This window comes from Lytechinus pictus, unplaced genomic scaffold (assembly GCF_037042905.1).
Source record: "Lytechinus pictus isolate F3 Inbred unplaced genomic scaffold, Lp3.0 scaffold_20, whole genome shotgun sequence".
Lineage (NCBI taxonomy): Eukaryota > Metazoa > Echinodermata > Echinoidea > Temnopleuroida > Toxopneustidae > Lytechinus > Lytechinus pictus.
Window position 1 is genome coordinate 1,175,311 of NW_026974141.1, and position 13,334 is coordinate 1,188,644.

The 13,334-nt window shown below is 37.1% G+C and overlaps 1 protein-coding gene across 1 annotated transcript in view; it reads left to right on the forward strand.

The window, feature by feature from the left end:
- Nucleotides 1–11,795, forward strand: part of LOC129283398 (uncharacterized) — a 30,306-nt gene extending 18,511 nt beyond the window's left edge. The window contains exons 13-18 of the mRNA XM_054919233.2: nucleotides 139–238; nucleotides 1,397–1,550; nucleotides 2,120–2,186; nucleotides 8,768–8,926; nucleotides 9,614–9,782; nucleotides 10,761–11,795. Of these exons, the coding sequence (XP_054775208.2) occupies nucleotides 139–238; nucleotides 1,397–1,550; nucleotides 2,120–2,186; nucleotides 8,768–8,926; nucleotides 9,614–9,782; nucleotides 10,761–10,976 (865 nt within the window). The 3' untranslated portion in view covers nucleotides 10,977–11,795. The remainder of the gene's footprint in view (nucleotides 1–138; nucleotides 239–1,396; nucleotides 1,551–2,119; nucleotides 2,187–8,767; nucleotides 8,927–9,613; nucleotides 9,783–10,760) is intronic.
- Nucleotides 11,796–13,334: the final 1,539 nt, after the last annotated feature.

The following is a 13,334-nucleotide window of genomic DNA, read 5'->3' on the forward strand; positions in this document are numbered from 1 at the left end:
GCGTGTATATGTTAGGGGGTGGATGAGTAAAGTGCGTGTGTGGGGGTTCGTAACAGTCCTATACAAGCAAGTTCTTGTCTGATTCAAGTATATCGGTTTTCGATCCTCATTTTTAGTCCCCTAATTTTATATCTGCAGACTGCACAGTGATTTGATCCTGATTCATGGGAACCTAGCCCTAGCTGTCGGGGGAACTGAGATTGCATTCTTGTGTCTAAATTTCGTCCAGTTTCCATCGGTAAGTTTGTAATAATTGCCGTACTCTCCTGGAAGTCATAGACTATCGTTAATTTTTTGTTATCTTAAGCTGTTTGACTTCTGGGTGTTTCAAGTAGGGCAGAAGCAAAACTAATATAACATTTTCTTCTATTGTATTGAGTGTTACAAATGTTTAATAAAATATAACAATAATGTATTTTTGTACATTGCTTTTATTTACTCTCAGCTATGTTATTGCAATTAATGTATAGGCATTCTATGTAGTATTTTGCGTTGTTTTTTATGTGGAAATGCATAAATAAGAGTTTAAATTTGAATTCTAACGTTCAAATAAACGCTCACAATTTGTGGAAATTCTGTACTCTGTAACTAATACTGTGAAAATCTTGTTGCTTTTCTCTCTTATTAAAGGGAAAATTCCCCTAACGAAAACTTTGTTGTGGAAATACCAGGAAAAAAAACATATTGATGAAGGTTTAACAAAAATTAAACAAAATAAGAATTCAAAGTTAACTAAATTTCAAGTTTTTAACTTGTGACTTCACTATTCTTTTTAATGATTCATGAGGACTAACATTTTACTTTTTTCTCGAGCAGTTGTAAAACAGTTTGTCCATTGACCTACTTTAAACAAAAAAAAAAACATTTTACGTTTTCTATAGAATGTAATTTCATTTATTTTTTAACGACACGATATATGAGAAAGCTGCTCTCATAAGACGTCACAAAGCAACAAATTAATATTTTAATATTTTTTTCTTAAATCCTCGACGGATTTCCCTCAAACCTTCATATTTATATTACTTATTATTGTCTTTGCTATTTTTACATGAAACCTTTCCTCGTGGTGCTCTTTCCTTTTACCGTATGTCATTGAGAATATTATGGCCCGAATTCTGAAGTCGGGTTTAACTTGGACCATGGTCTAACTCTGTGCTAAAACTATAGGGAGCCAGAACCTCAAAAGTTTTGTTTTCATTGTAGACCCTAAAATATGTCTTATTTTTACTTTTTTTAATTTCATAATGAAAAAAATATTTCAGTCTCTGACACAGTGATTTGAGTGTCATAAGATTTAATAAATCAAACATGTAAAACCTTAAACCAGGGTTTGATTTAAACCCTACAGTTCAGATTACGGGCCATAACATTTTTTTCAAATTACTTTACTCCTCAGATATCTTGTACTGTTGTTGGATCTTTGATCTATTATCTACTTTTAACCATGTTTGCTTGGATGGCAATTGAAGGCATTCATCTTTACCTGCTTACGTTTGTTGTATGGAACGCCGAACGACGCAAAATCAAGCACTATATGGCATGCGGATGGGGTGAGCAAAGTCTCTTTTAACATGTTTAACATAAGAAAAATGAAACAAAAAATCTATGATAATTACTGATGTCCTTATTTTTATCGGTATATGAAATTTTGTAACGTTCCTCCGCGGAACTTTTTTTGTTTCATTTAATGCAGCTTTATGTCTCATCAAAACAATAATTTCAATAAAATATTCATTTTCATAAGTACAACAGCGAAATGAAGAAATGTCTATGTAGCAAAATAAAGTTACCTTGATTTAACAGTTTGATAATTTTGCAGTTTCTTACTTGTATATTTCCTAGTTTTTTAACCGGGGTAATAATAATAATAATAGCAGGGCCCGCTGGGAGAACAGTTTTCGGAACTGAAATTATTATTATCATTATATCATTATTAGTAGTAGTAGTAGTAGTATTACTATTACTATTTTTACTATTATTATTATCATTATTGTTGTTATTACTATTATTATTATTTGTGTTTCAGTTTTTATGATTGTTGCATTGCACTTTTTATCTCATGGAAAGGCGCTATATAAACCATTATCATCATCTTTATCAATATTACTTTTGCATACAGGAGTTCCAGTTGTCTTTTTGATTGTGCTACTATCAGTCCAGACTGGAGAGCTGGGAAATCAAAATGCGTGAGTACAAGTTAAGCTTTATAGCAATGTTGGATCCTTGGGCATGTTATAGAAGAGCCGTGGTGTTGTTGTTCTGACTCTCGCCTTGTAAACAGAATCCCACCGCGGTCTACAGCGTCCTTTGGCAAGGCGTCAATCCACACCTTGCCACTCTCCACCCAGGGGCTAAATGGGTACTCGGTAGGATGCGAAAGTTATTGGTTGTTTGCATTTGAGGATGTGATGAATGCAAGGAATGCTCCCCAGGGAGTAGAAATTGTGCACTTTTCGTGCGGGATTTAAATGAAGCAAATGACCGGGGTATGATAATGTGCTGTAAAGCGCTTTGAGCCGTTATACGCGAACAGCGTTATATATATATATAAATTATAGGGCATGTTGGGATTTTTCTTGACCCGTTGCCTCCTGGATTCTGAAATTTTCATTGACTTTGTACAGGGGAGGCGCCAGCGTATTTTATGACGGGTTGGGGGGGGGGGCAGGTGATCTGAAGGTGACATCACTTTTTCTCAGTTAATAACAGGGCTTTATATAGTTAAATAGTTTTACATGATATACAGTACATGTAAGACATTTTTATAATATTGACTGGCCTGAGGGGAACATCAACTCCATTGCCCGCAATAGAATCCCATCGACCCGAGTCATTAGACGAGGGCAAAATTGTTATTTTAAGGGCAATATAGTTTATGTTCCCGAAGAAAAGCCAGTCAATATTTTGTTTTATTATTTCCCGTATCAAACATCTGAGCAGGTCATTTACAAAACCGTATTGCCCTAGATTTTATGAATATCGGGAGGGATATGTATATTATTCGTATTTTCCTCGGTCTGTCTGGGCGTACTGACTTTGCATGCAGAGATGACGCAAAATATACCTTTGTAATTTCCCTGGTCTCACATCCGGGCCTCTGATGACGTGTAGAGAGAGATACGCATCATATTGATCCGCGCAGCACAATACATACGTCATAATTTCAATCCAGGGGAGTGTTTCATCAACATTTCCATCCGACAAGTTGTCAGATCTGACATCTTTCTCTGATGTTTATTGGCTGAGAGGTACTGTTACTATGGTAAATGTCGGATAAAACGAGACTTGTCGGATAAAACGTCCGACAAGTCCTGTCATGAAACGCCCCCCAAATGGATACTGCGACATTTCAAATACGTCACAGTGATTTAGCCTAGGGGCACAATTTGCTCAACATGAAAACAATAAAATCACATTCTTAAACGGTAAAATATCTTAATTTTCACGATTTTGCTCTAGATTTTTGATTTGGATAATAATTAAAATGGCTCATCTTTCGGGAAACATCGAATATATTGCCCTTAAAATAACCATATTGACCTCGTCTAAAGACTCGGGCTAATATGATTCTATTGCGGGCAATATATTTGTTGTTGCCCTCAAGGCCAGTCAATATTATATAATCTTTATCCAAATCAGATATCTACAGCAAAAATCGTAAAAATATAGATGTTTACCCTTCAAGAATGTGAATCTATTTTGTCATGTTGGGCAGACTTGGCCTTTGAACTTGTGACTTAACTGACATGGAGCGTCCCTGGCCCGGGGAGGCAGTATCCACCGTAGTCATCTTGATTAGCATTATGACGTATAGCGCTGCTCGGTTCAGTAGAACGCGTATACATGGTATGTCAGATCTGCCTTATTGCCCGCTACATATCCACGCATTTTCTCATTGACTTTTCTGAGCGGGCAATATTTTGGGTCCGTGGATAAACAATTGGAAACTTAAGGCCACCGCACACCGTACGACCCGACTGGTCTACGACTGGGTTGCGACTGAGTGAAAGGAAATGTGACGTCACAGCTCTTGTCAGCTTGAGAGTCGCAGATCGGTCAGAGACAAGTCCCAAGGAAAATGGTAAGGATTTGACATGTCGAATCCTTATGACTGTATCGCAAGCTAAATCCAACGTCCAGCCAATCAGACAGCAGAGATGCACGACGCATATATGATAAACAACGCGCATACGCAGTAGTAAGCGCATTTTCTCAGTTGATATGATCAACGTTTAAAAGATTGCCTCTTTCAAAATTGGTACTCGAAAATGTATGATAATCCTCAATGTATTAATTATCGGATCTATAAAAAGTCTCTTGAATTAGAAAAATACATGATTGTTTTTCCTAAATTCCGCTGTGAAAACCATCGTCTACCAATAGTTACAGGGAGGTATGAAAATGTTGAAAGAAATAATAGAATTTGCAATCTGTGTCAATCACAACTTGTAGGCGATGGATACCATTATTTGTTTGTTTGTCCGGCTTTTTCAGCAGAGAGAAAATTATATTTAGACAATTACTTCACAAAGAGGCCTAACACTTACAAAATGGAAAAATTATTCAACACAGCTAAATTAAAAACACTTCTAAATCTGGCTAAATTTTGTAAAATAATTATGCTTCGCTTCTGATAGAGTAATCAAGAATAGAAGTATTCATTTATTTCGTTTTATTTGTTTTTTAATAATTTATCTTGATTACTATATAGATATAGATATCACATATGTATTTTTGATAAACTGTTTAGTTTTTGTATTTAGTTTGCTGCTGGTGCCTTTGTACGCATCATGTTTTACTTTTTTTCTGTTAGTTCTCAAATTTAGTAATTCAAGAAATAATTTATTTATATCTTATTATGTTATCATAATATTTCAGTGAAATATGTGGGTTTCTTGTTTGTATTTTTTGTTCGTATATATTTTTTGTAAATATGTTTAAAATTCAAATGTAAATATGTTTCAAATGTTGTTATGTTCTCCAATACCCGTTGGGGTGATCTGAGAATAAATATTATTGTCATTACTGTCATTAATGTTATTACTGGCAAAAAGCAAAAAGCGCATGCGTGAGTCGCAGACAGCATGGTAGTCGGATCGCAAGGTGTGCGGTGTCGAGGCTTGTGACTACCTTGCGATTTATCTCTACTCACTCGGTCGCAAGCCAGTCGTAGACCAGTCGAGTCGTAAGCTGTACGGTGGCCTTTATTGACCCACCATTTCATATGATACTTTGTATTCCCTTTTACTTTTTTATTTTCGCTTTTTTTCATTAATTGAAAGATCAGACGGCGAGCGCCCCTCCCCTTCGGCGCCACCTGACTTTGTACAAAGATCACCATTTCCGGTAGGCAACGTTATCATTGTATCCCCCGAACAGAGTTCGGAGGATACTATGGATGTTGCTTCGTCGCGCCACCGCACAGTGGGCCAGAAGTGATTGGAAGTGCGCCAAAATTATATTCCGAATTATATTTTTACTTTAACATGTTGATTTAGGGTATATTTGGGCGTAGAATCGACTGGACATAATTTAAAGCCGATGTGACGTCACCTTGATACCAAATTTGATTGGCTTCTTAAAACCTATCTGTGAAAAGACAAATTACGCTAAACAACATGTAGTATACAATCTTTGTGTTATGTGCTACTTTCAGATTGACCAGAGTGAATGTTGGTTTATGCTTCTCACATGCCTAAAAAGTGTGTATGAGATGCCGAAAATAATTTTATGTCATCAAAATGATCATTAATTATATTTATAAAAAAAAACTTTAAAATCTGAAAAATATTAACCGTGCTTTATCTAGCTGTGTTGGCTTGTGTAAAACGCAGGGTATATAACACCACGAATGTATCACTATGAGGGTTTTTGGCTGAAATTATTCTACAAGTAAGTTTTCTATCTGGAAGAGTTGTGGGTATAGCCCTTATTTGCGTTAGCAACCTTTATTTTGTTTACATTATGCCCGGAATTCATGTCATTTTCATGGAATGGGAGGGGAATCGTCCTCGCTGTGCAAAACCGAACGGCAATGTACACCCATACGGTGCGCTATGACGACTGCGCGGTATAAAAAATGACCGTTTTTTAACAGGTTTTTGGGGTGTTGTGTCAAGTAAAATCGGCTCTAATATGAAAACGGGCAAAAACGGGCAGCTAAATTTGGTATCGACTTAAAGCTTAGACATCGGGAAAAATGATGCCTATAGAATTTAGACGGAAATCCACGGAAATCTAAACTTTTTTTATTTAAATGCAAAAAACATGGATTTTCAGCCTATTTCGAGGAATAATCATCCTATAAACCTCCTGAAAGGTGTCTATTATCTACTTTGAACACTTTCATACGAAAAAAGAATATATCAGGATTATGTGGGAGCCATTCCAGATTCCTACATGAAAAACCTCCTGTGAAATGGCCTGTTTTTCAACTAGGTTGTCATCCACGCGACATTTCGCAAAATGTCACATTTTACGATTTGAGGTAGGAAATTAACAACCTTTATGCAAATTTCTGAATGAAATATTTTGCTGAAATCTTCAAAGTGTTGTCTTTCAGCTGGGCATGACAAAAATTAAAAATCTGAAATTGCCCAAAATGACTTTTGGCGCACTTTTGTTTCGCCCCGGCCCACTGTGCACCGCCGCGTCCGCCGTCGCCGCAGAGATTTCCTTGTGAGCGCTCTATCAGCTGCATTTCTTCGTCGATCATCTTCAAATTTGGCATGAAGGTCCATTATGGTAAAGCAAAGCCGCCCATTGATTTTGGTGTAGGCGGAGACATCGTTGCCATGGTAACAAGAGTTTTGGTGGAAATAGCAGAGATGTCCCTGTGAGCGCTCTACAAGCTGCGTTTCTTCTCCGATCATCTTCGAATGTTGCATGATGGTCCATTATGGTAAAGCAAAGCCGCCTATCGATTTTGGTGTTGGTGGAGTCATCGTTGCCATGGTAACAAGAGTTTTTGTGGAATAGCAGAGATGTTCTTGTGAGCGCTCTACCAGCTGTATTTCTTCTCCGATCATCTTCAAATGTCGCATGAAGGTCCATTATGGTTAAGCAAAGCCGCCTATTGATTTTGATGTGAACGGAGACATCGTTGCCATGGTAACAAGAGTTTTTTTGTGGAAATAGCAGAGATGCCCTTGTGAGTGCTCTACTGGCTGCATTCCTTCTCCAATTATCTTCAAATTTGTCATGAAGGTCCATTATGGTAAAGCAAAGCCGCCAAATGATTTTGGAGTGGGTGCAGACATGGTTGCCATGATAACCATATTTTTGTGGAAAATTTGGTAAAACCTCTAACTTCTGTTTTTTTTCAGCTTGTCATAACAGTTGGCACACAGAACCAATATTAGAAGGTGAAGCAAAGATGCCTATCATTTTTGGTGGGGGTCTTAGGGTTAGGTTTACAAATATATCCAGATTACTCTATAATTGTATTCCTCAACAGGTGATACTGGACAATAACATAGGTTCTGTAGAGTCACGCTGCTGCGTCATATCATTGTCGTCAGATTTGGTACCCACAGGCAAATTGTGGGCAGGGTCATTGTCGCCATGATAATTATATTTATTTGTCAAATTTCTGTGTAAGCTCTATACAGTGCGTCCCAGAAAAAACGAAACCGAGATTTATCGATGATTTATCATAACTTAATCATAAATAAAATAGACAAATGACCTACCAATGTAAAGCTTGGAATCTCCTCTTTCATCTGGTATTATTCCTCATTCACGCATGATTGAGCAAAAACAATTCGAAGAAAGGATGCCAAAAACTCATTTGGCGGGGGGTATCTGAATTTCAAAAAGAAAATCACATGACTAAAAAGTTCGATATCTTCTCTTTTCTTTGATACCTAAATCGCAGAAAATGGTCAAGTAGTAAAAAAGTTATGATCCCTCGAAACAATGCTTGTATTTCCATAATTTCATTAAATAAAACGTGTTTTCACCGGTTTCCCACTGAAGCTATCGCACGGTAACAAAAGAATTAATGCATGACTGATCGTTAACAAAACGGAGTGTCGAGTGAGTTTGAACGCTAGCCTGTAAAACCTCTTCATTTTATGAAATTATTGAAATTCAAGCCTTATTTCAAATAACGAGAACTTTGTCATTTCTTCACCATTTTCTTTAATTGAGGTATCAAATTAAAGAGCAGATATTGAACTTTTAAAAAATGTGGTTTTCTTTTTAAAACCCAGATACGGCCCGCCAAGTGACTTTTGGTATCCCCTTTTCAAATTCTTTTTGCTCACTCATGCGTGAATGAATAATAATCTAAGTCATATCAGATGAAAGAAGAGATTGTAAGCTTTAAAATGGTAGGTCATTTGTTTATTGTATTTGCGATTAAGTTATGATAAATCATCGATAAATCTCGGTTTCGTTTTTTGTGGGACGCACTGTATATCGCAATGACGGATGATGCGGTGGGTTCGGGGGATACATGTGCTCGGCCGCGCGACCCGCCGAGCATCTCTAGTTTTCATCTGAAGACAAAGGAATAATACATACACACTTAAATTTAGCGCCTGTATGAATTAAATTGCCAATATCATGTTTCAGCAGCCATTGTTTCGCCATTTTTAATAAACAATTTTTTTCTCATGTTAATTTTGGTTAAAAAAAACCCTTTAACTGAACTGTAAAGAGCTGATTGTTGTTGTTTTTCTCGCTTGACATATACTGATTATATCATCTTTCCTACTAAATTTGTATAACCAATTTATTTGTTTGATGCTTTGTTTTTAATTAGGTGCTTCCTGAGCCTCGATGACCTCAGTCTGTTATTTCTTATGGTGCCCATCGCAATTGTCATCCTTTTTAATTTATTTGTAATGGTACGGGTCGTACGGCAGATAGCCAAAATGGCCGACGGTCCTACATTACAAAGTGACGTCAAGTCTCGAGTAAGGTAGGTCCACTGATGAAATATCATTACTAGCGATACTTCTCAGTTTTTTGGGATCATAACATTCATAAGTTTGATTGTTTTTCTTCTTTTTTTCTGGGGGGGAGATCATATAATTACCATGCATTGAATAATAAAATAATAATATTTAGTAGATTGCACTTTAACCGACATTAAATGAGAAGTAATATTTTCCCTCCACCCCCCCCCCCCCCTTCTCTCTCTCTCTCTCGCACACACCCACATATACACACACGTTCGTTTCTCTCAGTTATCACATTTTTCTCTTTGTACGTTTCAAATATACCCCCAAACATCTATTTGTTATCATACACTCTATTTTTCCATCAGATATTATACAAAAACTCTATAACATGTCTTCCTAGGTATCAATCTATGAATAGACGTGATAGACATGAGAGAAGTGACCATTGCATTGCATAAAAGTTATCGGGAGTTGTTTATATGTGTCTTGGCACATGTTGGTCGCATTGCCAATGGGACGATGACCAGATCATTTATAGTAATATCATCATTGAAATAACTTTTATTTATTTATTTTTGTTCAGTTTTGGCAAACATTCGTTGATATTTATGTTTTCACACAAGCTAACCTTTTTTTCATGGTTTCATTACTCTTTGACTGCCCACAACTAACATTTTTAATCGAAATTTCAACCTATCAACCAGACACGGCGTGAAGGCTATATTCGTCCTCCTCCCCATCATGGGCTTGACGTGGGTCTTTGCTTTCTTGGCCATCGAGAGGGCGTCTGTCGCCTTCCAATATATTTTCGTCATCTCGAATTCCTTCCAAGGAGTCTTCATATTCTTCGTCCACTTCATAAGGAATTCTGAGGTAGGCAGATCTCAGGTTTAGGCAGAAACTAATTTAATATTGACACTCTTCATACAGGTGGGGTATGGGCAGGAAGATTGGGTATTTCATATGGAATGGAAATGGTAGTTTATCCGATATCACTATGTAACCACCTACAGTTATACCAGTATTTAGGCGAGCTTTTAAAGGACAAGTCCACCCCAACAAAACGTTGATCATCCACTCACTATTTCTTTTGTATTTTTTCATATGAAATATGAAATATTCTAAATTTCTCCTCATTGTCAAGTGAAACAACGATTAATTCCTCCTGAACATGTGGAATTAGCATAGTTTAATACTATATGGTTCAGTCAAGTTGGTCCTTATTGTCACATATGTAAAATGAAATACTATATAATTTAAACAATAAAAAACAAAATAAATAGTGAGTGAGTGAAATCATCGACTGTCTCATTTACATGTCACTGAGTTGTGCATATCACTGTTTGCAAAAAAAACTAAGCGAAACTTTAAAATGCCATAATTGTCTTATTTTACATCCGATTTTGATGAAATTTTCAGTGTTCTGCTAGATTGATTTTTCTCTATTTATTCAAATAAACATTCTTTCTAGGGTGGTCTTGACCTTTCAGTTATGGAGCTATATATTCATTTTAGAGTTTGTGGTTGATGAATGTAATTATATTCAGATGAATAGCTAAAGAACAAGAAGGCAGACTCATATATTTCTTCAAAGTAACGCATTACTGTACGCACGACAGCTAAACATTTTTTCCTTGGGGAATTGTTCACTTGATAATTTCTATTCCCATCAGCTTCTGTAAAGTTTGAAATAATCATTTCTTCTAATTATTATCGCAGTGCAAATGGTTAGAATTTATCAAAACTAAGTCAGGCTTGTCGGGAGTGCACTCCCAAAATTTGAAACTGAATTGATCATAAAAACCATAAAATTCGATCTGAGCAAAGATCTTCATTTTGGTTATCATTCAGGTGCGGCATGCTGTCAAGCGAAGGAGAGACCGGTGGTTGGTGAGCCAGAGCAGACAGGGAGATTACAAGGTCAAGAATACCAAGAAGACATCGAGTTCAGGAGTCGACAAGACAAGTTCATCACTATCCAAATCACCCGAACAGACGCTGACACTCATGAACATGAACACTGAATTGGTCTACGGTGGTGATATTCCTGACAAAAATGGCAACTGATGGGACTGAGGGGCAGTTAGGGGGCCGATACACCTGTGCGTTTTAGCCAGCGTATGCTGACTTATGTATGCCAAGCCGTTTTGCCAGTTACTACTTTATCTTAACATCAAGAAGTGTGTTTTGTTAGCAACCTTAAACGTTTTTATACAAAAAAGTGATTTCTTGATATTTTGTGTTGTCCATGTTAACAAGATGCAATTGTTGATATCGAGAATGAAATGTTTCATATCAAGAAATGTGATTAAATAAGAACTTGTCATAGTTCATTATACATACGTCGGTAAAAGCTGGTTTAAAAGTCCCAAGTGTAACGGCCCCTTGAAGATCCTGCGCAATTGGCTCTTATACACCTTGACTTGAAGATGGTACTAAACACATAGTGATGGTATCGGCCGTTGTCACATTCGGGATTGGATTGAACTGGCAGGCCGGCAGCTGAAATGGTATATATTAAAGCAAGAGACTTTTAATTGCTCGTACCTTATATGGAATTAATCATATAATTTGCTGACACCAAACGTTTGGCAAAAGACTGGATTTCCGAAAAAAAGAAACATCAATTGAACGGCAAAAATCAGGAAGGGCACTATTATAGCGTAGACGCTGTCCCGTTTGCTTCGGGCATAAACGGATAGAGAAAGTGAGGCGACAAGTGAAAGATATAGATCATTACGTAAAAATTTTGTTGGCAGGTGGGTCAAAAGAGTAGAACTATTCTGTAACTGGGTAACACCGGATGGTATCGAACTTCCCACCCTTGCCAACACCCATTTAAAGGAGAATGAAACTCTTGGAGCAAGTTAGCTTTTGTGAAAGCAGAAAAATCAAAAAATAAGATCAACAAAAGTTTGAGTAAAATAGGACTAGCAATAAAAGAGTTATGAGCATTTGAATGTCGAGATCACTAATGCTATGGAGATCCTCCCATTGGCAATGCGACCAAGATCTCTGATGTCACACACGTACAACTCTCCCATTTGGACACTGAAAATATACCCCAAAACATTTCTTTTTGCTCATTCTAATCATATGACAAACGATTCATCAATGATATAATGTTGTGAAACCTCTGTACTTGTCATCTGATAAAGAGAACACCTCACCTTGTGATAGACTCTATAAAAGTGAGAATATAAGTGAAATAAGTACTAAAGTAATGAGGGAGTTGTACGTGTGTGATATCACAGATCTTGGTCGCATTGCCGATGGGAGGATCTACATGGCACTAGTGATCTCAATATTCAAATGCTCATAACTTTCTTATTATTCATTCAATCTTCCTCAAACTTTCAACAATGTGTTCCTTTGATTTTTCTCTTTGATATGGATTCAGCTGGTTTCAAGGGTTTCATTCTCCTTTAACTATGACGAGGGTTATGGACACATTTGGTAACACTTCTTTTCAGACACACACTCATTTCGCATTGTTTATACCAAAGTAACAAGCCTTCTACAAGAATTGGACCTAGTAGTTCATATGAATGCAATGGTGAATAACGATTTAACTTCGACCAAATTAGCAGCTGAAGATGGGGATATGTTTGGAAGATACTTCTTTAGTAATGGTAAAATACCAGAAATTTAGTATCAAAATGTTTGAAATTACCATCTGGATATCCAAAAATAGCACAAGAACATGTTCCAAATAGGCCCTACTCGTCAAGTATTATATGCCATGATTTTGTTCGGACTATGAACGTTGAATAGTTGTATATTTAACAGGATTTCCATTTCATGAACAAACCTGGAAAGTCTTAGAAGAACTGCATTTCCCTCATGACGGACACGTATGTGGAGCGTTGTGGCCCAGTGGATTAGTCTTCGGACTTTGAAACAGAGGGTCGTGGGTTCGAATCCCAGCCATGGCGTAATTTCCTTCAGCAAGAAACTGATCCACAATGTGCTGCACTCAACCCAGGTGAGGTAAATGGGTACCGGTAGGAAGTTATTCCTCAAGAAGCTGTGTGCGCTATGAACGCCTAGCTTAGCCGGGTAATATAGGAGCGCCTTGAGCACCTAACAAGGTGGATATGTGCGCAATATAAATACCCTATATTATTATTATTATATGTTATTTTTTTCATGGAAATGGCTATATATTGTGTATTATTACGGATTTATGTTAGAAATTAAACACAGGCTACAGAGACGAACCGTGAAAATGCCAAAGTTTCGGCAGCGAATGACGCAATTAAACTTTCAGCAAATCCGTGTATTTTTTTAAGGGCACACCTAGTTACCAAGAATGTGTATATAGCATTTCCATTTATTTGAATGCAGGATAAAAGAGCATTGTTGATTGAATGCCTTGCTCACGGCCATAGGTGCCGCGGCCGGGGATCGAACCCCGGACTTCCC